The sequence below is a fragment of the Dicentrarchus labrax genome, unplaced genomic scaffold, assembly GCF_905237075.1.
Source record: "Dicentrarchus labrax unplaced genomic scaffold, dlabrax2021, whole genome shotgun sequence".
In the NCBI taxonomy this organism is placed as follows: Eukaryota; Metazoa; Chordata; class Actinopteri; family Moronidae; genus Dicentrarchus; species Dicentrarchus labrax.
The window spans coordinates 5,207,468-5,234,518 of NW_026136719.1; the positions used below are offsets into that span (position 1 = coordinate 5,207,468).

The 27,051-nt window shown below is 40.6% G+C and overlaps 2 protein-coding genes across 3 annotated transcripts in view; one reads left to right on the forward strand and one right to left on the reverse strand.

Annotated features, from left to right (window-relative positions):
* Positions 1 to 16,766, forward strand: part of adamtsl5 (ADAMTS like 5) — a 32,210-nt gene extending 15,444 nt beyond the window's left edge. The window contains exons 5-13 of the mRNA XM_051379692.1: positions 227 to 332; positions 1,222 to 1,349; positions 4,223 to 4,346; positions 7,483 to 7,569; positions 8,220 to 8,383; positions 9,536 to 9,743; positions 12,611 to 12,742; positions 13,113 to 13,184; positions 13,291 to 16,766. Coding sequence (XP_051235652.1) covers positions 227 to 332; positions 1,222 to 1,349; positions 4,223 to 4,346; positions 7,483 to 7,569; positions 8,220 to 8,383; positions 9,536 to 9,743; positions 12,611 to 12,742; positions 13,113 to 13,184; positions 13,291 to 13,625 — 1,356 coding nt within the window. The 3' untranslated portion in view covers positions 13,626 to 16,766. The remainder of the gene's footprint in view (positions 1 to 226; positions 333 to 1,221; positions 1,350 to 4,222; positions 4,347 to 7,482; positions 7,570 to 8,219; positions 8,384 to 9,535; positions 9,744 to 12,610; positions 12,743 to 13,112; positions 13,185 to 13,290) is intronic.
* serinc4 (serine incorporator 4) overlaps positions 15,836 to 27,051 on the reverse strand; it is a 28,594-nt gene continuing 17,378 nt past the window's right edge. For both annotated transcript variants that reach the window (XM_051379695.1, XM_051379694.1), the window contains 6 exons: positions 24,706 to 24,917; positions 23,778 to 23,873; positions 20,311 to 20,437; positions 20,086 to 20,198; positions 19,087 to 19,240; positions 15,836 to 18,227 (listed from right to left, as the gene is read on the reverse strand). In XM_051379695.1, coding sequence (XP_051235655.1) covers positions 18,020 to 18,227; positions 19,087 to 19,240; positions 20,086 to 20,198; positions 20,311 to 20,437; positions 23,778 to 23,873; positions 24,706 to 24,917 — 910 coding nt within the window. In that variant the 3' untranslated portion in view covers positions 15,836 to 18,019. The remainder of the gene's footprint in view (positions 18,228 to 19,086; positions 19,241 to 20,085; positions 20,199 to 20,310; positions 20,438 to 23,777; positions 23,874 to 24,705; positions 24,918 to 27,051) is intronic.

Below are 27,051 nucleotides of genomic sequence, written 5' to 3' on the forward strand. Positions count from 1 at the left end.
AATACATTAGTTTATTCTTGGGGTCTCAAGGGACCCAGTCGGTAGTCCTTGTATGTTAAATATATTGATAGTATGAAGGTTAATGCAATTGTAGGGAATGCAATTTTCTCACAATGCAATACGCGTGTGTGTGTGTGTGTGTGTGTGTGTGTGTGTGTGTGTGTGTGTGTGTGTGTGTGTGTGTGTGTGTGTGTGTGTGTGTGTGTGTGTGTGTGTGTGTGTGCAGGAATGTCCCCCCAGCTCAGAGGATTTCAGAGAGATGCAGTGTGCTGCCTTCAATGACAGACCGTTAGTGGCTGGAAACTCCTTCAGATGGACCACCTTTCATGGAGGTCAGTGAGACAATTCACCGTTCAGCTGCCGGGCAAGTGTTGTTTGGAGATACAAGGTTTTCACAACAGTGGTGTACATACATACAGCATTTTTATGCATGAAATTTTGTGCATGTATCTAATATTAATTAAATAAGTGTAACATATAGTCAGTTATAAGCCACAGACCTTGGAGTGAACCAGTCAACCTCATTAACCAAGTACGTGGGCATAAATAACAAGACAGTGAGTCTATCCCAATTCACCCTTGGAGCCATATCAGAGGTTTATCATATTCATTTTTCAAAATTAAGCTTTGGCAGATTAGTTTGGTCAAGTTTACAAAGTTCTTTTGAGAATTATTTTGATTTAACATAATTACTTTACAAAGTTAGTCTCGTGGCTCCAACCTACAGTAACTAATATACTCCAAAACGGACGGGAGAGAGGAACAAAGTTATTTCCATACTACATGGATTTTTATGTGTGTTAGCATGTTCCACACACATGTACATGTGTCTGCAGGCGTGTAGATGCATAAAGTTTGTGGGTCTGTGTGGAAGTTCACGTCACTCAGACCTTTGTGTTTGCATACGGGAGTTAAGTATAATTTGAGAGTGTGTTTCTTTCTGCTTGTCCCCCATGTGTAACTTTAGTCATGTGGTAAACTTTCCATGCTGTCATGGCTCTCATGTCCACTGCGAGGCCTGCTGGGTGTTTAATCCACACGGGGTTACGAGTTTTCTCCTTGACATCTGCTAGCTCCTTTCCCTCTCCGCTCTCTCCCATTACCTTCTCTTCACCTCCTGCCTGTTTCTGTTTCTCAGCCACCTCCCTCCCTGTCCCTTTGCCTTGCCTATTTTTCCCATAATAAACTAATGAGCCACTGACTGAAGATCTTCCCTGCCAGGCTCTAACCCCTGTGAACTGAGCTGCCTGGCCTTGGGTCACAACTTCTACTACAACTTTGGCCGTGTGCTCGATGGCACAGCCTGCGACAAGGAGCCTGGAGCGGTGTGTGTCAACGGACGCTGCCTGGTGAGTGTCAACCGTATAGCGTATGTGTGTGCTGCTGTGTTCTTGAAACACTGTAATGCTTATTTTATAATAACTGTTTTGTGTTTTGACAAAAAATCCTAATATTTCACAGTTATCCATAAAATTTGATGGATGTGCCATCTGGGTTCACACAGCTGTGAACCCAAAAAGAACTAACTCTCCGATGGTCTAAATGCTGTTTATAGAGACAAACAAAACTACAGTACAATGGGAAAAGTATTCTCTATGGTATAGCATGAAAACGTCCAATACTGGTATTGGTACGAGTTTGGGTATCAAAGACTGAAATTTGATCTGTTGGACTGATGATTCAACCAGAAGAGTTTCACGTCCACCCAAGCCTTGGAAGTGCTCCAACATTGTCTATTGACTGTTACCTCCACAATCATATAGGCCTGAACTAACATAACTCCACCGACTTCCACCGGCCTGGAGTAGATTTCAAAATGAGACTGGATTGAGCCAAAGTTTCTCTCTCTCTCTCTCTCTCTCTCTCTCTCTCTCTCTCTCTCTCTCTCTCCCTCTCTCTCTCTCTCTCTCTCTCTCTCTCTCTCTCTCTCTCTCTCTCTCTCCTCTCTTCATTCCCACCCTGTTGTGGTATAAGTGATGTTGACCACTCTGACTGGAGCTCTCTGGAGAAGTAAACTCCATGCTGTGCGTTAGGGCCAGAGTGCACTCATCAGTGTGGACTGCAGCCTTCAGTTAGCATTACAGCTCTGCTTAGCACACAGTCCAGAGTCCTGCTCCCACATCCAAGCCTGTCCCCTGCTCACCCCTCGCACCCGCACACAGATGGGGATGGCTGGAAATGAACTTTTATCCCTCGGGTCGTGAAGCACATGCAGATTAATATCTTACATACTGTACGTAATACTCAGTAGAAACATCTGCTACACGAGGGGACACTCGGAGGCAAAGTTATTTTTACACTATTGACAAAGGATTAATGGTGTCTATGTTTACATATGTCTATATATGTGGGTGTCTGTAAGTGTGTGTGTGCATGCTAATGTTTGGTGTGTGGTGTAAATGAGCGGATTTATGGACCTTTGCCTCGGCTGGCCGAGGTCAGAACAGCACAGGGCCTGAAACAGGAAGCAGATGCAGTCTGCAGCTGGTGTGGAGAGCTGCAGGTCACAAATTGAGATCAGACTGCAAAACACATGGCTGGTTTGGACAGCACGTGTGTGTGTGTGTGTGTGTGTGTGTGTGTGTGTGTGTGTGTGTGTGTGTGTGTGTGTGTGTGTGTGTCCATGTGGTATGTAGATTATGCGTATGTAGATGTGTTTAAGTGTTTTTTATTTGCAGCTGTTAAATGTTGACCTGGGAGTTTGATCAATCACAGTAATTATCAAATTTGGTTTTCTGACAATCTGACAGTGAAATTGCCAGGAAATAGTGAAAAATGTCCATCATAAGTTGCCAATGCCAAAGGGGATGTTTTCAAATTGTTTGTTTCTTCCAGTGAAAAGTTAAAAACCCAAATATGGTTTTGGTTTTTGTTCACTTTACAATGAAATAACAGAGAAACAAGACTAAGAGCTCTTTGAGGCTTTAAGCACTTTGAACCAAACATCATGATGCTAAGATGTACACAGTGACATTGCTGATGTTTACCAGGTTCACCAATTAAGTTTAGTCTGTTAACATGCTAACATTTTCTCATTTGCACGCAATTTTGTCCTAAACAAAAATACTAGACTAGACCTTGAATATCTGCAAAGTTCACCACTATCCACTCAACCTGTCAACCTCATGTTGGTGATAAAGGAAAAGTCATGGGATCACTAAAGTCAGTAGGATTCATCTTCTGGAGATAATGAATGTCTGTATCACATTTCATGGCAATCCATCTAATATTGTTGATATATTTCTGTCTGGACCGACCAATAATGCCATCCCTTGAGACACTTTATTTTTATTTTTGCTTGATGGATGACTTAAATTATTAATAAATGATCAGTATTGTTGTGAGTTAATATTCTGTTGACTCAGTTAATTGATAAATTGCTCCAGTAGCAGTTCCATCAGATACCAAACCTGACCGCAGAGCAGCTGCTCAAATAAAACTGATCAATTAATCCTGAATGTTGCAGACTGAAAGAATCATTTGTAAGTTTATTTCTACACTCCGAAATTTACGTTAACACAAATGATTTTCTACGCTTGATCATTTTCTGGTGTTTTGCAGGACCCCGGTGGCTCCCTCAGTGGGGCCCTCGTGCACTCTGCTACTCTGTCACCGAGGATTCATTTCCTGTTGTGCACACACAGATGCTTGCAGTGTTTTTAGGTTTATTTAAGGGGCTTAGGGGGCTGATTACAGGTTCCCTAGATTGCTGCTCTTTTGCCTGGGAACCTCCCCCTTGATTGGTTTGCTCTGCAGAGCGGGAGATGAAGGCTGGAGAAGAAAGCGGCCACTGTAATCTATCTAGCAACAAGCTTCTCCACACACCATAAACCATCCAGCTCATCCTCCGTGCTCTTTGCTTTGGCGTTTTAAGGTTTACAGAGACAACTCTCAGACCAATCTTCCTCTCTCAAGGCTCTAAGCTGCTGTTTTGTCCCAAAGTAAATGTTTGAGCGAAAGAGAAAATGACAGGGAGAAGCAAATAAGAGAAGGAGAGGGAGAGGTGGATCGAGTTGAGTTACGGGAGGAGGTTTAAGGTGAACCTGCAGCAGAGACAAAACAAAAAGAAAGGTTGTTGCCAGGGCTCTTGCCAGAAAATGTGTGAAGTTAGAGTGCTACGTATCAACACGCTCTCAGAGAAACAAGTTTCAGCAGAGACGTCCAACCAAATCAAACTGTTGTTTCCTAAATAGTTGCGTGTACATTTGTATGTGTCATACAGAAGCCTGGCTGTGACTCCATCTTGGGTTCAAAGCAGCAGGAGGACGCCTGCATGGTGTGTGGAGGACAAAACACCACCTGTCTGCACCACAAGAGCGTGTACCAGAGCAACGGTCTGGAGGCAGGTAGGATACACACACACACGCACACACGCACACACACAAACTCAAACAATCATCATATTATCTCCACAAGGAATCAATTGCAGCAGCTTCAGACAAACACGATCCAGGGATAATTCCAGGTTATTAGTCAGTCAGGTTTAGTCAAGAGGTTATTGTTCTCTGATAAAGTGAATATTAACCATGGTAACAGTTTTGCCAAACAAAACCTGTTGGCTGCCTTCCAGGAAGAAATTCAGCTAACAACAGGTCCTCCAAAATTACAGTCGTTAAGATTTCAGGAAGGAGGAGGAAGAACATAGAGTTCTTCAGGCTCAAAGTCAAGGCTACAAATGACACTCTGGCTCAATGCCACCAAAACCTTTTCGGCCTATTAGTATCTGCACTGCAGAGACTGACCTGACATAGACTGTTCGTCAAACATGTTAGGGAAAGGTCAAAGTCTGCAGGGTTTTCTATGGTTTGTCTATATGTCCCCTGACAAAAAGGAAGACAATTATTAAAAGATGGAATATGAAGGAATATTCCTCTAAATAAATAAACAACCTTTAACCAAACTGTACAACAAGAAATGCGCAGTGTAAAGCAAAACAAACCAAGCTAAAAATGCAGAACAGTAAACATTTTGTCTATTGGTCAGACCGAAGAAAACTGTTTAGTGTTCAGGCAAACTGAGGCAAAACAACGACACGTGACAATATTGTAATATATTCTAATTGCAGCAGGACACTATTGTAGCCTCCTGTGCCACAGCTCTGACTGCATTTGCAGCTCAGACAGAGACACTTATGTCAAGGAACTGATCATTATAGCACATGGTTCTGCAGTTAAATTTGGCAGAAAAAGCTCCGCTCTTAGAGGCAGACAGGTGGTAAATGTTAAATTATCTCCATCTCCACTCCACCTGGGTAAATTACAGACACACCTGCAAACAAAAGCAAAATATGCATGTGAACTGAACGTGATGCAGTGGTGGGCCAGAGAGTTTAGTCTTTACCTGCTGTGCATAAATGAGAAGATCATTATTGTAGTTCTTGGGTTTCCCTGTTTTGTATGTGCCTTGGCGTCAAGATTAGAGATATAAACAGAAACAAAGAGCTGCTTGGCATAAAGCCTAGCAAGCTGCTCGCTAGCTTGTAAATGAATACGCACAGGAACAAGTGAGAAGTGGATTTATGTAAAATTCCACACACCAGTGGCATTATGATGTGCTTATGAGAAACTGAAGTTTAGTTAAAACAGGTGAGAGATCCTATGCGGAAACCTCAACATTGTCAACACTGTATGTTGTTCTGTTATTTTGTGCCCTTCCTTTGGGTTTCTAACCGTCAACACAATAAATAATCACTCAGACTGTGATGGGAGGAAGAATGTGACGGACCGGAATAGAACGATGTTGGCAGCAATGTTGAAAAAAAGAAAATTGAATTAGTTGTGACCAAGACGGGGCAAGCATTTCATTTAGATCCTGTGTTGCCCTCTACTGAGAATTGAATCAACTCGAACAGAAAGCATCCCACACCTCTGGCGTGCGACTTGGCTCTGTAACAGTGGCTTCCTCACACAGCTCTGTGTAGGCTGAGCAGAGTGCCGGCCATAATGGCCCAGATTGAGCACGAAGAAAACAGGCTGATAATGGTCGCTTTGTTTGGGCGACTCAGCAGCCTTGGGAGGTTTTCTCTCCTCCTGCAGCTGCGTTTCCCAACAGAGGGAAAACTGATGGAGGGTGGTCGCAAAGAATTGCTCCTCACAAGGTCAGACGGTGATGGCCTCAAGCTCATCGCTGCCTGTCTGTGGCTCTGACATTTCCTCAGTCACAGTGCTACATCTTCATGTACCTAATGAAGCAGATGAACCTTGCGCATAGTTTCCCTCTGAAACGAGTAAACAGGGGCAACCAAAGTTACGCGCTCTTCAGAGGCCGTAATGAATGGAGTTCATCCTGCGGCTACTTTTCACTCCAGAACAGCAGGGGAACCATAGAGCTGTCTCAGCCTCTTTTTGTTTTGGCTCAGAATTGAAATATCACTTTGTAATGAATGGTTGTGACTTCAGCCTCATTCATAAATTGTCTCTTTTTGTGCTTGTAAACGATCCTGTAAACCATTAATCATAGTTAATCATTACTGACATCATGGATTTTGATTGTTTTATGATGACAGATAATCAGTATTGTGATACGAGCTACAACCTGCCAGTGTTTGGCAAGATCCCTTCAAAAGAACACAATTATCTGATTACTAATCCAGATTATTTGTGAGTTGCTGATTGCCTATCAGTTACTGACTGCTGAAAATGGTTCATAGTACAAACTGAAGGCCTGCAGCAATCTCTTGTTTAAAGTGAGTGCACTTCTCAAACCACAGAACTGTAATAAATGTTTAGAGACATGCAGCTATCGTTGGAATGTAAACACAACTTTTCAAAGATTATTCTTTTTTTTCTTAGAAATTGTCTTTAAGTAAAAGCCAGTGTTCGGTTTGTCCCTTCTGGGCTACTGTGGAAACATGGAAGTTCAACATGGCAGCCTCCCTAGAAGACAAATAAATATTATAATTATATAACCTTTGAAGGAAATTTACAGTATTTTGCAACCATGGTCCTTCTTTTATTTATTTATTTTTTCTTAAAAATGGTCAATATGTGTATGCCACGCTGTGTAGACAAGCCTTCAGACATCCTGTCACGTGATATCACTTGAGATCTTTTCTCAGTTATAAGAGACATACTGCAACTGTTACAGGCTGTGTAAAGTTGACTTTAACATCAATGTCTCATTCTGACCTCGAAGTTGCTTTAGGTCACATCCCAGAGCCCCAGTGTAAACACACCACTGGGACGCATCCAGTCAAGCTGCAGGTTGAACCCAGATCTATTTCCGCAATGCAACAGAGAGTCTTAAGGGATTATGTGTTACTAACTTTTATGTCCTGCTTCATTTAGATCCAAATAACTTTAACTTTAAAAGCCATCTGAGGCTTTTCTCTTCTTGGCCTCATTTTACTTAGTTGTGGAGCTGTTTTCAGTGCAGCATGTGTGTCCCAGATTGTAAAAGACTGAATTTTCCTTTAATCATGTTTGAAAAAGGGACACTAACATTAAAACCAAGCCTCTATAAATGAGTGTCTCTGTTTGCCAGGCGGACCTTTTGGATACAACGAAGTGGCCATGATACCAGCTGGAGCCACTCACATCCGAGTCACAGATAACAGCAGGAATTATCTAGGTAAGATTCTGCCTGTCACACACACACACACACACACACACACACACACACACACACACACACACACACACTCACACAGGACACCTGGCCTGCCGTGCGTATCAGTTTCAGCTTTCTGCAGTAGACTAACTTTACGTCACTGGCTCCATAGCTCCAGTGTAAATCAGGCGCTTTAAATTAATTCCTAGACTTGCTATTACTTCCTCTCCCCAGAGACAGGAGGGGCTCAGTAGTCCCATCTGGTCTCTGGACCTGTTGTGTGTTTTCCAGGCAACATTATAACCAAGGGCATCTATTCTCATCCTTGTTTATGAGACCAAAATAAAACAGGCCTCGAAATGGCACACACTGTGGTTTTGAAAGGGACGCTCGTAAAGACTTTATCTGACCACTGGTGCGAGGCAGGTGAAGGTACTTGTTTCCATCTCATGTCATGGAAAATCTCTCTCCCAGCACTGAGGAGAGACGGCTGCCATATATAGCCAGTTGGCATATTTCTACTTCTGACAGCCTACATTTACCTCATTATGACCCACTTATATGGAGCGCTAATTGTTTGCAATTAGAAATATTTGACTCTCTTATAAATCAAACTGAATAACGCCATACTCTTCCTTCCCTCCCTCCTGTTACCTTCTTCCCTCATCCAGCCCTCCAGAACGGTCGCTCCCAGTTTGTGATCAACGGTAACTGGAAGATCAGCATTCCAGGAGAGTACAATGTAGCCGGGACGAAGCTGCTGTACCGGCGCTCGGCAGACACGTGGGAGAGCTTCGAGGTACCAGGACCCACCCGGGAAGACCTCCATCTAATGGTGAGAGTTCATTTGGTCTCTTTAAAAGCATAAAACCATACTGGTAGTTCTGTTCAATCAACCAATACGAAACAATTGGCTCATCATTATCAGGCACTAAAACCAGTAAAAGATAAACACATTCTACTTTCCTACTTTGTGCAATATACTGTTAAATTGAAGTTATTCAGCTTCTTGTTAAGCATTTCACAAGGCAAATAAAACACCAGGTTTGAATACATAATTGATTGTTTCCATTCAGGCTCTGTGCAGGTATTTCTCAAACAGACCTGGCTCAGCTACCAGAAAGAGGTTAACTATTTCCTCCTGTGATACTGTAAGAACATGAGTCTGCAGTTAGAAGTTCTGTAAAACATTGATGGTGGTTGTAAATAAATCTTGTGAACATTGTTTACTGTTCACTTCATTTGAACTCCTACAAAGGGAGTATGAATACAACAGCATTCATGACGTGCTCAGGTTTATTGTCATCGTACTATTGTAACCTAAACATGAGTCACATTTTTCTCTTACATGTAGTTCTATTTATCCATCTAAATTATTTTATTGTTGAGTTTTGGAGAGTTCAGCTGAAGAGATGTCTGCCTTCTCTAAAATACAATGGAACCAGATGGCACTCGGCTTGTGGTGCTTAAAGCTCCAAAATACATCTGAACTCGACAACAGTGTCTCTTTCCAGAAATCATGACCCGGTTACTAAAGCTAATCCACGGACCTTGTTGTGAGCAGTTTGATCTAGGAACTATTTTCCTTCTACTAAACTACACCCGCCAACACTGACATCTGACTCAGATTTGATAGATACCCAATGAAGGACTTGAATCCAGACTGGGACCTCTCTAATATTCAATACAATATTAGATACAGTATAATGAAATCCTCCATATCAGCACTAACAGACCTTGTGGTGATATTGTTTTTTGTCTATAGAGTAAAAAAGTAGTTGATGTGTCCATGAAGATCGAGAAAGATGCTTTCTAAGAGTTGCTCTGATGCCAAAATAAGGAGTAAAATCAAACAAAGTAAATCTATACTATATGTGCTTACCCTCTATGCTAGACTAAGTTAAAATAGAAGGGCAGATGAAAACAAAAACAGATTCAAAACCTTTCCAGGCCAGTTGTGATGTTCCCGTGCTGTCATTGTGTGCAGGTGCTGGCAACAGACAGCAACCCAGGTATCGAGTACGAGTACTGGTTGCCACCAGACCAGTATGCCCTCTACCATGGGAGGAGGAGTCCACTGCGTCAAGCTCACCACAGTGCCAACTACCTCCCCTGGGATGAACCCACCACAGCCACAACGAGCACCAGCACTACCACCACCCGGGCTCCTCCTGTCACCACCCGACCACACTGGTGTAAGTTTAATTTAATCACACTTTAGTACATTCATAGATAAAAGGAATGAGTTTAAAGGAATAATTCTCACCAAAATCATTAATAAATTATCTACTCATCAGAGTAAACTCTTGAAGTTGGGAAGAACCGAAGTGCCTGCATAAAAACTATAGCTACCTCATTTATTTCAATGATCAACCCCAGGCTTCTGCAAAATAAAACACAGGGCTGTCTGGAAAAAAAGTTGAATCGAACACAACATCTGCCAAAGCGTTGTGTCAGACAATCAAATAAGTTCCAGCACACATTCCTGGCGGGTAACATTGTAATGTCATTCGACTGATTATCTGCCAATAATCGCAAAGAAGGTATTATAAACAGTTGTGATGTGTTTTGGTGTCTGATAAATCTTCAGACTCATGAATCTGTTGTTCAAAGTGGACTTCCTGGATAGTATTTCATCAACTCACCAGTACCTGAAGAGAAACCCAACCAGTGCAGCCCCTTGAGTTTTCAGTTTGAACATAAATGCCCACAGTGTTCCCTCAAACTTGTGAAGCTAATGAAGCTTCTGTTTAAGAACTTTAGACAAAGATTGATGTCCATTAAAGTAAAATTGCAGTTTCATACGACCACAATCTTCTGGATCTTATATTGTGGTTTTTATCAGTAAAAATAACATTTTACTCACCAAGTTAACTGCTGAGAACAGGCCACAAAATAAACAAAAACCATCACCAAAAAGATGCCTGATTAGACAAGAAACTCAAGGAAACAGAGGAGAACAGTAAAATTATTATCTAAAATCTCAGTTTTGGATAATCCTCGACAAAGAGGGATTATTAACGTAATTTCAGGTGCATTCATATTTAGTTTTACCTCCAAATAAAGTGGATTAGACCCTGCTACCCTGTTGTATTGTTTACAACCAATCTGACATCCTAGGACTCTTGTTTTTGTCCCATTGGACTCTAGCTGTTCGCAGCTCGATTGGAATGATGGCCACATTTGCCAAAATATGACCAACGCCCTAATGTCTGTCAGCTCATGTAACATATTCCAAGTGGTTTGTAGTTAAATGATTACACTGGTTGTCCAAAATTTAACACATTATGCCCAATATGTTCCTTTACTGACTTTGGTCTACAGCATGCTAGTCCTCTAGCATGCTTTGTAACTGTGGACAATATTAGGATGTACAGTAATGAGGGAAATATTGGATCTTTGGACACTGTGTAAAGCAGTTAATGCAGCAGGAGTATGGAGAAGCTGCACCTGAAGCACTTACAGTAATGTGAAGGAGATCTTATATCTGGTTTTGGGGCTATTAAAATACATAGCATATAAGTATGACATTGTCAAAGCAGAGATATGAAGCTAAGATTAGCTTTTTTTATTGCCTGTACATGAGTGGACTTTAACCCCGAGTCTGCAGCAGCAGTATTGTTTTTTTTAATTGCAGGAAGCATTAGAATTCAGTCAGGATCGGGTTTCAAACACACTGATCTTGCTCATATGTCTGCACACCCTCACAGGTGTTTCCCCTCAAATCCTAAGAGGAGGTCTAATCAGGAGAGTGAAAACACCTGTGTGCTGGACAGTGGGTTAAAAATGATCCATCCTCAGTTCACATTTGATTAAAAAGAGTTAATCAGCAGGCTGGTTGCTGAAGCTGAGGAATGTAGCTGGTTTATCTCTTGTGATAAGCCTGCAGTACACATGTGCTGAACCTCTCCTCCTTCAATACTCACATTCACATGGAAATCTGCACACTGCAGCCGGAGGACTTCTGCCTTCTGTCGGAATCCATCCAATATTGTAATAAATCTAAGTTGCCTCCCTGGAAAGACTTTCCTGCTGATGGATTCGTGCCAAACAGAATCTGCTTCTTGTTTGTTGCAGCCAGAAATAGGGTGTTGATTGTTTGTTAGGTAATAAGGTGAGCGTTCCAGTCGCTGAGTTTGGGCATGATTTTTCATGTTCTGTAGGGCATAATGAGTTTAGAATGATCTTAGTCTGGAAAACTAGGAATTGTATGAATGTTTGTTTTGTATTGCCATTTTTATCTTCACACACCACAAGCTTTTAAAAAAACAAGGTCTTGTTTCATTACTATCAGATCAGTTTATCCAAACAAAGAAATTCCTGTTTTCACTGATCGGTTGTGAAACACAGTGAGTTGTTCTTGCATTTTCTTCGTCTTTTAAAATCCTGGAGTTACTCGTTGGTACCAATGTCAATGCATTGCCATTACCCAGAAGGAGTCTTATATTTGCAGATTAACAGGATAAAACAAACTGATATATTTTAATCCAGAACACAACATGAAATATGTTTTTATTGCACAGTTAAAGACTGAGAGGAAGCTTGAGTCTACGGTGTTCACATGAGGAAATTACCACAATTAAAATTAGAGCTTACTATTTATACTAAATCTGCTTGATGTTTGATTGCTGTAGCACAATGGAAATTGTGGGCGGTGGTGAGACTGCTCCAGAATCATGTGATGCACATGCTGCATTACTGCTGCTCAAAATAACAACCATTGCTGTTAGCTAGTGGCAGTTAAAGTCAGAAATGTTCTTTAATTTAAGTATTTTTGGGGGCTTTTATTGCCTTTATGAGAGTGACAGCTGAAGACAGACAGGAAAGGGGGGCAGAGAGAGGGGATGACACGCAGCAAAGGGCCACAGGTCGGATTCAAACCCTGGGCCGCTGCAGCAAGGACTCAGCCTCGGTACATGAGTCGCCAGCTCTACCCACTGAGCTAATAGTCAGAAATGTTCTTATCCTGTATAAAGGGGCTTTTTATATAATTTTATTAAAGTTAATTTCATTGCTGTTTACAACGTTGTTGACAACAGTGTATGTCATTTTTGTCCACTAGTTTTAAGGCCTGTGAAGCCGCCGCGCCAATCGCCCCACCACAACCGCCACCAGCGCCCTCACCAGCCAATCCTGCCCCGCCTGGAGCGGGAGGAGAACCACAGAAACCTGCTGCCTCAGCCCTCACCTGGAAGTACGTTCACCATTTTCCATTTTTTACATTAACTTAATGTTTCGCGTGTCAATTTTGAATCTGTGATAAAAATCTAAGATGTGGGCAGTGGTTCAGTGGCATGCATGTACTATAAGAACTGGTTACTGGACTCAAATATGAAAAAATGCTTGCCAAACTGAAGTTTCCAAGTTTAACAATACCAGCTAATGCCAGTAACCAGCTCTCTTAATATATTCATGTTCAGATGTGTAGCTATTTGATATCAACCCTTCCATCTAACTCCCAAGAAAGCATGCATATTTCCCAACATGTCAAGGTTGTGAGGGACGTAAGGTCCTCATATCGTGACGATATTTGTGAGCTTGTTTCTGCTCGATTTATTGTGCAGAGAATTGTGGGAAATGTCAGCGGGTTAAAGGTCGAAGGGAACGCCAGAGACAATATTGCCAGAAGGACTTTGGTGAGTTACTTTGTAGCTTTGCTTTTTTCTAAATGGCTTGTGACAGAACACTAACTTGAACATATAAATGGAAATATCTTATTGAGCTGTCTCTGCTTCCTGTTAGTTTTCCGGGGCAGAGTCCTTGGGAAGCTGTACAGAGGCGAAGAGACACGTTATGACATCCAGATCATCCACACCTACCGGAACGGCTACCGCCTGGAGCACCGGGAGTTCTTATGGGCCCCTAATTTGTGTGACTGCCCCCACCTGGAGGAAGGGAAACAGTACATACTGATGGTGCGCCGTCACATTAACTATGAGCACACTCTAAACCGCATCCTGCTGGAGGAGGACAGCTACGTGGTGCCGTACAGACCCAGAGAGGACGAACTGCTCCGACCGCTCGAAAGACTCTGCAGCAACAGAGGACCCAAACAGCCAGCAGGACTGAGGGGATGAGTGCAGAGACTGTGTGTGTGTGTGTGTGTGTGTGTGTGTGTGTGTGTGTGTGTGTGCGTGAGCGTGAGTGTGAGTGTGTGCGTCAGAGAATGAAGTTCATACTGAAACTGTATTCACTTCCAATTTTTCATTTTTGGACCTTCAAAACATCCTCGGACTCCATGTGATCCATGTGATGGTCTGATGAATCCCAGAGTGGCGTCACTGGAGAAAAATGACAGTTGGATTGTCGGCAGACAGTTTCCGCCTCATTTGAAACTCGCCACATTAAGAAACCAAAAAGACTCCATGTTTATTTAAAAGCCTGACCAGCTTACTGTACCATATAGAGCACTTTAGGTGGATGCGTGTGCCCACCTTTAAACACATACCAAAGAGAAGAACATTGACTGAAATGGCCTTTTTGTTATTGCTGTTTTTCCACAACTATCATTTAATTTGTTAGATTATGATTATTTTTGTGTGTGTGTGTAAACTTAAAAGGAAAAATCCACCTCAAAACACTCAAACAGCTGCTTAAATCCCATCAAACACCACTTTGTCTTCTGTTTATTTCTGGGGACACATTGGCCCAAATGATTTCATCCATCATCCAGCAGGTCAGTAGAGTTGGTATAGCAACAAATCTCTCATTGATCTAAGCTATCAACAGAAAGTGTTGGTGTCAGTCCTGCAAAGTTAAGGGCCATAACACAAACCTAAGTATCATTATATAATGAATGAGACTCCAGTGTTTTTATGTTGAGGAATATTGAGGATATCAATATATATGGTATCTGCTCTATCTACATCAGAAAGTAGACCAGGATTTAATGACTTGTATTTAAAATTAAAATAAACATTAACACAGATTCTGCTATCACAGGGGTTCCCAAACTTTTTCAGCTCAAGACCCAATAGAGAAATGTGGTGTCGGAGCCAAACTTAAAATCATGAATTGCCAGAACATCTACATTTATAAACTACTGATAAAAAATAAAGCAACAATTTAAATGTTACACAAAAAAACACAACTGACTTACTGTAAAAACACTGTTTCTTGGAAGTCTTTGAAGAGGAAAAATTATTTTGACTGGCACGGTGCTGAGAATGCTTGTTTGGATGACACATTGAGGCCTCTCTATTAACACTTTGGCCACTTTGTTTCAATATCATGGACTCGATCGAGAGTGAGGGAATCACAGAAGTCACACTCAACCTCAGCTCAGGCAGAGAGAGCAAACACAGGGAGAAAGGACCCCCTTTGCACACAGCATCTGAGCTAAACGGACCATAGTAGGAAAAAGTGTTAGTTACTGGATGTTACTCCAGTTCTATGAGTACGTGCATAGCCCTCCAATTAAAACAGAAAATGAATTTACATATCATAGCATTGTTTTGTATTTTACTCAATTGGGAACCAATAAACCAATAAAAATGGGACCGCAATCCCATTTTGGTTCCCCAAATTCAACTCATCATTATCTTTCAAACAGCACATGTAACTGCAGATACATGCAACACGTTCAGGTACATTTTCTGTAGTGGGGGTTCTTTGAAAGGCATCTTGGAAATGTAGGAAAGCAGAATTAAATAGTGGAAAAATGGATTTGCAAAACACCAAATTATTATTATTAATCAGGATAAAGAGGTGGATTTTTCCTTTAGTTTTAACTCAAGCTATAGTAACAACATATTGCTTCACAATGTATTTATGTATAACAAAATAAGCTTAAACCATAACACATTACCTGCGTGTCACCTGTTTAACATCTTTCACAGTGTCTGTTTTGCTCCTTTGTGGTATTAATTTTTTTTAATAGTGTGTTAAATCAGGTCTGCTTTGTGATACTTTATGTGAAAGAGATTATGAAATATATACAGTATTTTATTGTGAGGCACTGATTAGCTACAAATATACTAAAGTATAATTTGACTATAATTGTTTTGAGAAAACTATGCAGTCTGTTAAATAGTCAGCTTACTTCTGTGCCTCGCGTTATGAACTCGCGATTTGAAATATAACATTTTCTCTCAAACCTCATCTACATGTGCCAAAAGAGTTTCTTTGTATATTTGTCTGTAGTGTGTTTGGATGATAATGATCCATTCTTCTTAATGTAAACTAACGTAAGCCAACCATTGCAATATCATTTGGAATTAAAGCTGACTACACAAGTGTTTTTATCATACTGCACACAGTTTAACAAACCAGACATGAGAACAGCAGCGTTTGTAAGAAAACAATGTATTTACAAAACAAGCTTCACATCTACAACAAAGGAAACACTACATGAAACTGCAGATAATATAACTATATACATATATATTCCTTGACAGAGCCAGATTACTGCTCATTAACTGTGGGGAGTCATCACAGACACTCGGCTCGGTGTCCCTTCAGTAGAGGGGACAGATCTAGAAACCAGTCCCAGGTTTCCACACACCAACATCAACATGGGGGAGCTACTTTAGAGTCACAACACAGTTCACCTCAGCGTCTTGCAGACACGACTACTTCATCTGAAGGCATGAGACAGAGAGCTTCTATCCCTTCTGGAAGTCAGTTTTAGAATATTTTTGTTTTTTGAGCACTCTTGGTTTCAATTTTTTTAAGTTTGCTTAATAGCGTAACATATGCAAAACAAAATGTAAACAAGAATCAATCCAATCTGGACATTTTAAATGAATTTAGAAGTGAATGATGTACTGTAAAGCAACATAATGCGAGCATGCAACTTGTTCATCTTTGTAAGTCAAACGCAAAGTATCTTTTGCCCCAGTTTAAGAAATCTGTGTGAAAGCGTTGAACTTTGAAGAACATCATACATTTCTGATTAGCTGCCTCTCAGTCGCCTCTGGCAGACCTTCTGTCACTGAGCATTTAAAAAGCAATCCTGTGAAAAGATGCAGAGAAAATACTGAAAGTGAATCTGTTATTCCCACAATCCTGGACATTTCAGGGTTTATTTTAATACATGTCTTTCTTTGGCTTTTGGCTGGACATAACAACCAACCCCAAAGCTGCCTCATTGACAGGTATAAAGGACAAAGTTCATAATTTAATGTCAGGATGCAATTAAATTTGTTCTGTCTGTACAATTTCTGGTTTGTGACTGTTAGCACTAAATGAAATAAAGTTAATGCTATTATACGACGTAACTACAGCGTGACTTCAATTCATTGCCATTCCAGCAGCGAGTTTTGGACTAACTCACTGCAGTTGTACTGAAGATTATAATTATTCAAGCAATCGTTTTACATTTCAGGATATGTGCTTATTTGCTGTTTTTGACCAGAGTTGAGAAGTTTGACACCACTCTCATTACTGTGCATTTGCTATTGGGCTATAGCTGGGAGTCAGTTAGCTTCGCAAAAAGACTGGAAATGGGATACAGCTAGCCAAAGCTCAAGCACACGCCTAGCCGCACCTCTAAAGTTCCTTTGTTTGATCTGTAAACAAACAGAATAAAATAAGTTGTGGTTTTACGTGAACTTTTGTACTGAAATCATTCCTCTCTAGGCGCAGTAGATTTCCCAAACTGCTGAACAATTTTTTAAGGCTTGTTGGTAACTGAATTTGCAAGATGAGTAGCTGATCTTTCAAATGTAGCGTCATAAGGTAATTAGATGGAAAGTGAAGAAAAAAGCTTAAATTTCAAATGGATAAATATTGAATTTCTTTGATTATTGTAACTGTACTGTTCAGTTCTTGTGAGATACTGAAGTCTCTTGCATCAGAAGTTTAACTGAACGCACACAGTTGCTGCGGTTGGCCCACAGTTCTGTTTCCAACTTTCAGAAAGATGTTTTCATGATCACAACCATCGATTGCCCGTCTAAGATTAGAGGACCGACACTGTGTTGTTTAGGGCGGATTTGTTGGTTTTTCAGAATAAAAAACATAATTGGGATGTGTGCCTCTGTAGCTATATTCGAGCAAATATCTATAATTCCTTACCTTTATAATATTAAAAGTCTAAATATAACCATAGATTTAAAATAACACTAAAATTAGTATAAATTCATAAATGTATCCCATCTTTACACCTACTTACTGTAATTCCCACATTATACAGAGTGACATTTCACATCTTCTGATCCCTTTGGCAATTCATACTGTTAGTGTGTTTCCAAACCACAGTCTGGTTCTTGTTAGTGGTTTCATTTCATGGTGTCCAGCCTTTGACGTCAGGGCTTTATCCAGTTCTTCACATATCAACAGGACACTGAACATTGAGCCCTCTGATTGGTCCTTCTCACAGCACTGTGAGTCTTTGACCCCTGACCCCTGTGACCTCCATTCCTGAAAATCCCCTCCCACAGGGCACCATAGGGAGGCTCGGAGTCATGTGACCTCTCGTCCACATCGCGCCCTGTCCGCCTCCATCCTGCCCAGCCCCTCACAGAGAGTGTCAGACGCTAACAGTGACGTGACGGGAAGACGCTGAGCGGCGTTTGATGCGTGAACGGCGAGGTCTGGATTCAGACTGACAGCTGCACAGAGGGCCCAGCAGCAGCCAGAGGTAGAGGATCACACAGGCCCAGCAGGACGACATCTTCACCCAGAAGGTAGACCAGCTGCCGTGGGTGAAGGTGGTCTCCAACACTGCTGACTCATAGCTGGAGGAGGACAACACAGTTTAAATTATTGGGATGAGGAGGGGAGCTGAGCATTATGTTTCAGCTTTCTTTTTATACCCTCCGCTTGACTAAGAGAAAAAGGGCAACATCCTTCCTACAATATCTTAAAGTAAAGAATATAAATGCACAAAGGATCTTGATATACTCCAATTTAGACCTTATATAGCCATCAAATCACACAAAAGAAGCCGAATTAGCAATTGCCAAAATTATGGCAAACATAACAAAATGATACTTCCTGTTTATATACCGGTATTAACCGTGATATTTAAAAACATTTATATTGATATCATATTAAGAATAAACATTCAGCACCTCTTAAATCATTTTCATTTCTTCCTGTTCTCGCCTTGTGACTCACACTAATTGTGCTTTATGTAAAGTTATGTAAAGTTATGGTCACACACTCTCTCTCCACCTCCCTCCCTCCCGAGTCCCAAAAAAGCGACAAAAAACACACAGAATAAAAGTTAAAGATGAATTTGACTTACTGCATTTTCTTTTCCAAATTTTCTATAGATATCGTGATAATATCGTTATAGTGAATTTTTATGGTCATGATAATCCTGCAGTGAAAATCTGATATAATGACAGCCTTAATTCCAGTAATTCTTGAACCAAAACCTGTAAAGACCCTCTCCAACTGTCCCAATAAATATGGATTTCCCCTCTATTAGGGAGGGTAATTAGGAGAAATAAAAAAATACATAAACCTTTACTTTTTCTGATCCCCTCTTTTCCCTAATAATTATTTATGTAAATATATATAGATATCCCTTAGAAATAACAAAAATATGAATGAGTGTTGAAAACATTGAGTGTGCTGTGGTTAACTAACCTGAACCAGTTAGTTAGGGTCATCATTACATACAACGAGGCCAAGAAGAAGACAAAATGGAAGAAGAAGTAGCTGTAAGCCACTCTCTGGGTCTCATTGTGAATGACCTTCTGGCAGCCTTTGTTCTCGTCGTCGATCACAAACTCCTCCTCAGCTGAAAAAGACACATTTATAAATGTCTCTCATCAAAGCTGGGGCCTGCAGCAAGCTCCAAACAGCACTGAATTTATTCTCAGACCATTGAGGATGGCACTTACACTAGATATTATAGTGTACAATATTAAATGTACTGCCCATCCATTATTTTATATCCTGTTTGGAGATGTCAGTTTGTTTGAAATAGTTTTTGAATATACAATACACACTTGTTGAAGGTGCTATGTTCATGGCCAGTGGACACTGGCTAAAAGAAATCCCTTTGATAAAAAAGTCAGTATGTGCAAAGCCTTTTATCCCTTGTATTTAAAATTTTTTACATGCATGTTTAACAACTACCAGTCTTCTTCCACTTCTCCATAATATCAATAATGGCCAATTCTCCAAAGGATACCTTTAAACTTAGATTAAAGGTTTAAAGATTATTTAAGGGCTGAGAACCAGAGGGACGTAAGTGATATTTGACAACTTTACAGGAGAGCTAAAACAAAATAAATTACCATTGTTTGTCCTTTTTATTGTGCATGTACCTTTTGGCTCAACAAGAGCTTTCATTTGACATGTTTTCTTGATTGACAGGAGTGTCAGCTTATCACAGTCAGTCATTGTGGCTGCCACTAATCCAAAGTCAACTGAAATAATGACCAAATTTACATTTTCTTGGCTTAATCACTGAAAACAGTAGCTTGTATACACTGTCCAGTCAATTAGAGCTGCAACAATTTATTGATTAGCTGTCAACTATTAAATTAATCACAAATTATTTCAATAATTGATTAATCGCTGTGAGTAATTTTGTAAGAAAGAAATTCTAAATGTTCTGTTAAGTGCATTAGTACAAACCTTCCTCTTCCTCGGGGCAGCAGAAGCAGCAGGTGGCTTTCTGGAACTCATAGCGGTAAACTTTGATCATCCAAAACGGGCCGAACACTTCTGCCAGGTAGGAAGCTTCATTACTGGGGAAAAAAATTTATTTCAACACATTTGTCCCCACATAATGCCTCCTTTCAGAGATATTAAAGTACCAGTATTTTTGTTATTGCACTCTTAGGTGCAAAATCTACTCACCATGCAAAGAGGACACAGCAGTACATGATGGCAGCTCCAATTATAGCCACAGCATTGCCTTCATTCTGGATGCCATCTTGTCCCACACTGGGGTAACAGACGGTCATGTTCATGCCCTGATACACCACTGACACAGAGAAAAACACAGCATGTTAAGTTTCATTACTGTATTAGACATTCAAAACCAGCAGAATACGTAAAACACAAATAGATACACAGTCCATATTACTCTTTGATTTGAAATAAGACCTATTATATATTATATTTGATTGACTCAAGAAATGTACAAGACCAGCCTCATAAATTTAAAAACATGACATCAAATATATTATTTCATTTAATATTTTTATATTATACGCTGTTTTTTAAAAGTCAGACATCATTTCAACTTAAAACTCAAAACTTAAACCTGTGAGACAACAAATTACATTCTGTAACCATCGCATTAAAGATTAATAAATAAAATCAATGGTTTTAGGGGTGTCATTTTGTGTCTGTATTATTAGATAGCAACAGTGGAGAGACGACAGGAAAAGAAAGAAAGAGAGAGATGCATGGGTCCCCAGCTGGATTCAAACCAGATACATCGTGGTTTATGGTCAGCCTCTTAACCCCCACCCCATGGGTGGCCCCTAGAGTGAGAAATGTATATCTGCAATCTGAATTAAGTCTCTTCTGGCATTAATCTTGTTCTACACTTTTTTCCCATAGCAGTCAGTTTACTGCCCCCTGACGAGAGAAGGTACCACATGCAGGTCAAGTGTTGTGTCACTTTCTTCATTTCTTCATTTTTTTCTCTTCGTTTCATTTCCTGGGAAATTCCTTTCTTTCTTGTAAAAGGGGTCTCAGCTGCACTTTCCCTTCTGGGACTCTCTCTTATAGACTCACCCTCTGGACACTCACAGAGCACTCACAAATATGTACTGTATGCTCACACATGCACATGCATGTGCACACAGCTCAACCTCCCAAACACACTCACACAGAAATCAGCCCAGCCTCCAAAGGGTCGTTTCAGCCGGCTGTAGATTCCTGAGAGAAGTTTTGTGTTTGTGTGTCGTGGAGGGAAAAAGGAACCTGAGCTCAATGAAAACAGTGGCTAATTACAGGACTCAGATTGAATTATACACACACACACACACACACACACACACACACACACACACACACACACACACACTTGGGTCAAGAGTCGTTAAGGGAGAGAGAACATGTTCTGCTCTTTGAGTTGTCTTTTCAATTGCACTCCAGACTAATTCTTCCTCTCAGAAACATAAGGATTACTCTCTCTCTCTCTCTCTCTGTGTGTGTGTGTGTGTGTGTGTGTGTGTGTTTTGTCATGGTGAGGTCATAGAGCAGAATAAGCCTTCCGGGGACAGACTAGGCAAACAAAGACCTAAGAAGACAGTAACGAGGATGGATTTCTTTGTCTAACGCACACACACACACATACACACACGCACACACACACACACGCACACACACACACACACATGCACACACACACACGCACATCCCCCTGGAGACGTTACCATGACAGGTGACGAACCCCTGAATTAAAGCAGCTGAAAAAGGAAACTCAGCAATTGTAGGTGGAAATTAAATATTACAGAGTGTGTTAAGTGTGTGTGTGTGTGTGTGTGTGTGTGTGTGTGTGTGTGTGTGTGTGTGTGTGTGTGCGGTTCACAGTCTGTGGTGAAAAGGTGTTTTTATAACAGACTCTGAGTGCATATTTTCTCAACAAGTTGCTACAATGTCCTGCACTGCCCCGGGACAATCACACACACACACCTACTGTACACACTCATACTGTACACTCACACATACACTATGTCTCTGCGGACAACAACAAGTTGGATACAAAGGGAATCAGTAAGCAGAGTCAATCAATAACTTTCTAGATTTAATAGGACCAGAGAGGCGTTAAAGGAATTCTCCACTGAAAACCTACACGTGGAGTTGAGAGCATTCATCCTTTGTAGGCTTGTAAGGTGGCTCTGAAAACTAACTTTAACAACTTTAGTTAGCTTAGATTCACAGCGTTTACAGAGGATTCAAACAACAATAGTTTCATGCTGTAAAAAGGATCAAAATGTCTATAGAAACGTCTCAGAACACTCCTGTTGTCTTCCATATCTATCATTTTACTCGGTATGTTGCAAACACACATATTGTATGTTTGATTAAATGCAGATAAATACTAAACTTCAGAACGTTACGTAAGTTAACCACCCCGCGTCCTTCCTATGCGGACTTTGTCGCTCTTTGTCCTTCATACATTTGTGTACTTTTGACGTCTAGGTGAGGCAAAACATGACACTGACACAGTATCCTCCAGTGGATTGGATTACACACTTTGGTGTGGAAGCACCAGCACCTGAGGAATCAATTACTGTTGATATTTTACATGTCAGAAACTTCTGTTCTGTAGCAGGTGGAAATATCTGCCCATGCCAAAACAATCCATGTTTGGCCGGAAAAAACACAACCAACAATACACAGTGTTCTTTTTTAAACTTTGTTTTTCTTTTAATCTTGTGTGTTATCCGACCTTTCCTCAGCGGTATAAAACTGACCGATAAATCGCTCTTTGCTGGCAGATCTAAACAGGGTATTGCACTTTATCTCTTCAACAAGGCGAGCTATGTGAAAACATATGTAATGATGCTTCCAGGCTGTATTCCTGTGTTATTATGTTGTCAATGGATCCATGAGGAATGTGAAACAAATATCCTTCAGTCTGCCCTCACCACAGGCCACCAGCCCAGCAGGCAGCATGTCAGAGCACATCTCATCCCAGATTATCTGTGTGTGTGTGTGTGTGTGTGTGTGTGTGTGTGTGTGTGTGTGTGTGTGTGTGTGTGTGTGTATGTACGTCTATATTTGCATGTGTGCCATTAAGATGTAAACCCCGGATAAGACAGGGGCCTCTGACAAGCCTCAGCACTAATGTCTCAGTCATGTGGAGGCTCTTTGTCTTACCTGGAGCCAACAGGTGAGTCATTATGAGAAAGGTAAAGACATATTATGGAGGATTTTACCTTGAGAGTGTGTGTGGGCTCTTCACTATTAAGTCTAAGTGGCACGGGATGATGGGGCACAGCCAAACTAATTTAGATAAATTTCACAATAAGAGGGTTTTATCTAGTGGTGAAAATAAAGGCAAGGTTCGGATGTTTTCAAGTCTAACCCCGTATTCACATGTCCGAACAGATTTTTGTGTATGTCAGCAGAAAAGGGGAAGTGGACTGCATGTATAGGAGATTCTTCCTTTAATGTCCTCTACCATATGTTTCTCTTTTAATTGAAATATACAAAATAACCTTGAATACCCCTTGAAGGTTTGTTCATGTTAGAGGTTTCTGTGTCAGTGTTAACACTGGACAGACACACAGTGTTCAGCATCCAAGTGGAACTGCGGGGATCTGCCACTGTGCTTCTGCTCTGTGTCTGCTCGGTTAGCGTACCTTTCTCTGGCGGGCGGCTGGAAAGTGCAGAGAAAGTGAGGTACATGACGTAACAGCTGATGATGGAGGCTTGAAGGAGTCCCGACCGAGGCTGCTCTGCAGAGACGGAGAGAGGGAGAAAGTCAGGTCAGGAGAAAGATTATGAAATAAATTGGGAAAAAATCAGTGTAAAAAGATCTGGATCGTAAAATCTATGTCATTTTCATTGTAAATTGGTAAAAACAACATCTTTTAAGGAATTAGCAGTAAAAAATGCCCCAAATTTGGAGATATTTTTCAGCCTATAAGGTATTTTTGGATCAACTGAAGCTCCTCTACAGGTAGAGAAATGTGTCTAAAACTCTTTACATCATCTTTTAAATATAGTTCTACAACAACTGGACAAAATCCATCTGCTGGTGAAGATCATGTGATACAATCAAAAGCTCCAGACAAGCTCCTAAATGATCTGGTAGTGAGATTGTTTTCTCAACTGCTGCTCCCAAGGTCAAGATTAACTTTGAAGCTCATATTTAAGTTATGTATCATCAAGCTGAAATGGATTTGCTCCTGAAAAGAAAAAAGATTTTTGCCCAACAACAAAATCTTCTACAAAGTAACTAGTACCATTGGCCATTAGGTAAATATGGTGGTGTAAAAGGTATCAATACCTCAGCCTATACTTAAAAACACTTCAATAAATACTCAGTTACTATAAACAGCTGTATGTTTCAATCATAAAACCCAGACATGTACCGACAACGCAGACCTGGAGTCAGCGTTTGGTTTTTAAAGGGACAAAGAGATAATATTAGCTTATGTCTAATTATTATTATCTGCAGCAGCACTGGTTTCAACAGGAGGATGTTTGCAGAGCTAGAGATGGACTAAGTGTTATTTCACTGCTGAGAATCGATGACAGACATGTGAGCATGTTTCATCAACTCACTCTGCTTCACGCACGGCGTGACTGCAATGAAGGACATGAGGCCGCAGAGTCCCAGGTTGGTCCACAGCAGGGCCTTGTTGAAGTGGCAGGCGATGGGATGTGTGTAGTACTTGTACATGAAGGTGAAGGCCATGGTGGCGATAGTGTAGAAGAAGAGGGTGGCGCACATCACTGCCAGATACCAACGCTTGTTCTCTGCTGCTCCGGTCAACCTTAAGGGGGGCACAGAAGAGTTTCAGCTTCATATCCATCCTGCAGAGATATTAAAGCCCCCCTCCACTGAAAAGTTTCTCTTCTTGTTCCTACAGTTGGATGTTTGAACTTCACTGTGCAGAATGATGTGTGTGCAGAGTTTGACACTAGAAGGATGTTCTCTGAGCTCATGGAAAATCTGATTTTAAGGGGTGGGGCCTACGAGCAGGATTTGTGACATCATAACTATTTTTTAAGCCAATCCTGGTCCAGTATGCAACTTATACAGTGTGATGTAGAAACTTGAAGCCACCAACACTGAGAATGGACTTTACAGTGAAGTAGAAGACATCTTGTGTCCAGCAGGAAAACCTTTACATATTCATAGATTCTGGAGATTTTAATGAGGTAGAAGGGGTGGATGCCTTTTTTAAATAATTCTAAAATGGAAATTATATTTTTTTGCAGAAAAATCATATCAGACACAATATTAATCCAAGCAGACTATTAGTAAATATTTATTAATAAATGTCTGGAAGGGATCTTTAACTCTGCTTAGATACTGCATGTCACAGAGAAACACACCTTGGGTTTAAGAATAAAGTTATTTCCACCAAAGGGATCATGCTTTTATTATTGTTTGTTTTTGGTTTTTGAGCATTTTCCTAGTTTTCTTTTTTATGAATTACTACACTTAGAAATAATCAGGCACACGTATGCCTTGATACTGCTTCATTCCAAAATGAGAATTCAAGCAGCCTAATTGCATCTTAAAGCCACAAAATATTTAGCAATTAAAGCATCTTTCAAACTATTCTGATGGCATAAGCGTGTGTTTGCAGAAAACTGGTGCAGTCTATGTGTTCCTGGGTCAGGTAATGGGTTGCTATGAGGCATCAAAGTCAGATATTTTCAAATGCACCACACTTGTTATAACATGTATATAGCCTAATGTTATAACAGCTAAACAACCCATGCAGCATATTCCAGTTGTGCACGTGTAAAAGTTGAGTATTGTCTTTATTTTTCTCACTGACAGTGATCTCAACATGTGCAGTTACTTATTGCATCTAAAAGACAGCACTGAAGTTGATACAGGAGATAATGAGACAAATATTTGTATAGACATAAAGGAACATTGTGTCGTCTCTGTCACCGTAGGGAGGGGATAAGAGGATTTTTAGCCGTGTGCGTTTGCTTTGGAAAAGGTCCTGAATGAATAAATCCTCTTAGTTGTTGTTGCTACAGCTCTGCCATGTCACAGCAGAGTTCAGAGGTGGCTGAGAGAGACTGATGGCACAACAGCAACAGCTGGATGCTGTAAATAACATCTGGCTGTCAGGGGACAAGTCTGGCTGAGTGAAGGAGAACATGACAGAGAAGTCACAGAGAGAGGAACAAATATCAACAAGTAAACAAATGTAAAAACAAACAAGCACACAAACAAACAAAACAATAAAAAAAGTAAAGTACAGATGAGCAACATAGCAAGCAATAAAAGAACCGAATGGAGCGCAGCATTAGCTCAGGCAGAGCACTGAAGGCACGCTGGCGTCAGGTGATCGGCATCGGCTGTATCATTCATGATTCCAGCTGACTGGGAACATCCAATCATATCCATTTAACCTGCCACGTCTCACAATTCCTCTGCTGATACCAACATCGCAAGGTACTGTTGACTTTTATAAAAAGGTTATTAGCTCAGAAAATTTATCAGCAACTATTTTGACAAGTAATTGTCACCTTTTAGGCAAACATTTGCTGGTTCCAGCTTTTCGAATGTGAGGATTTTCAGCTTTTTCTTGTCATTTGTGACAATAAACTGAACATGGCTGTGGCTGTGGTAAATTGTAATGAGTGTTTTCACCATTTTCTAAATTTTTTCTAACATTCTTTGAGTGTTGCCAAATTAGATTGTATTGTATTTACTATAAATGATCAATTCCTTCTTTAAAGTGTCTGTGGCTGAAGGGAATAAAAAATAAGAATGAAGGAAAGAATGGCTGTAAAATAAAAACCACCGGGTACCAACAAGTAAAACTGCAACCGAGCAAACAAAAATAAAACTACAAACTAGAAAAAGTAAATGAAACAGAAACAAAGTTCCAGATGTTGGGACTGACAGGACAGATGTGGCTGAAGTCAGTTCAGTTC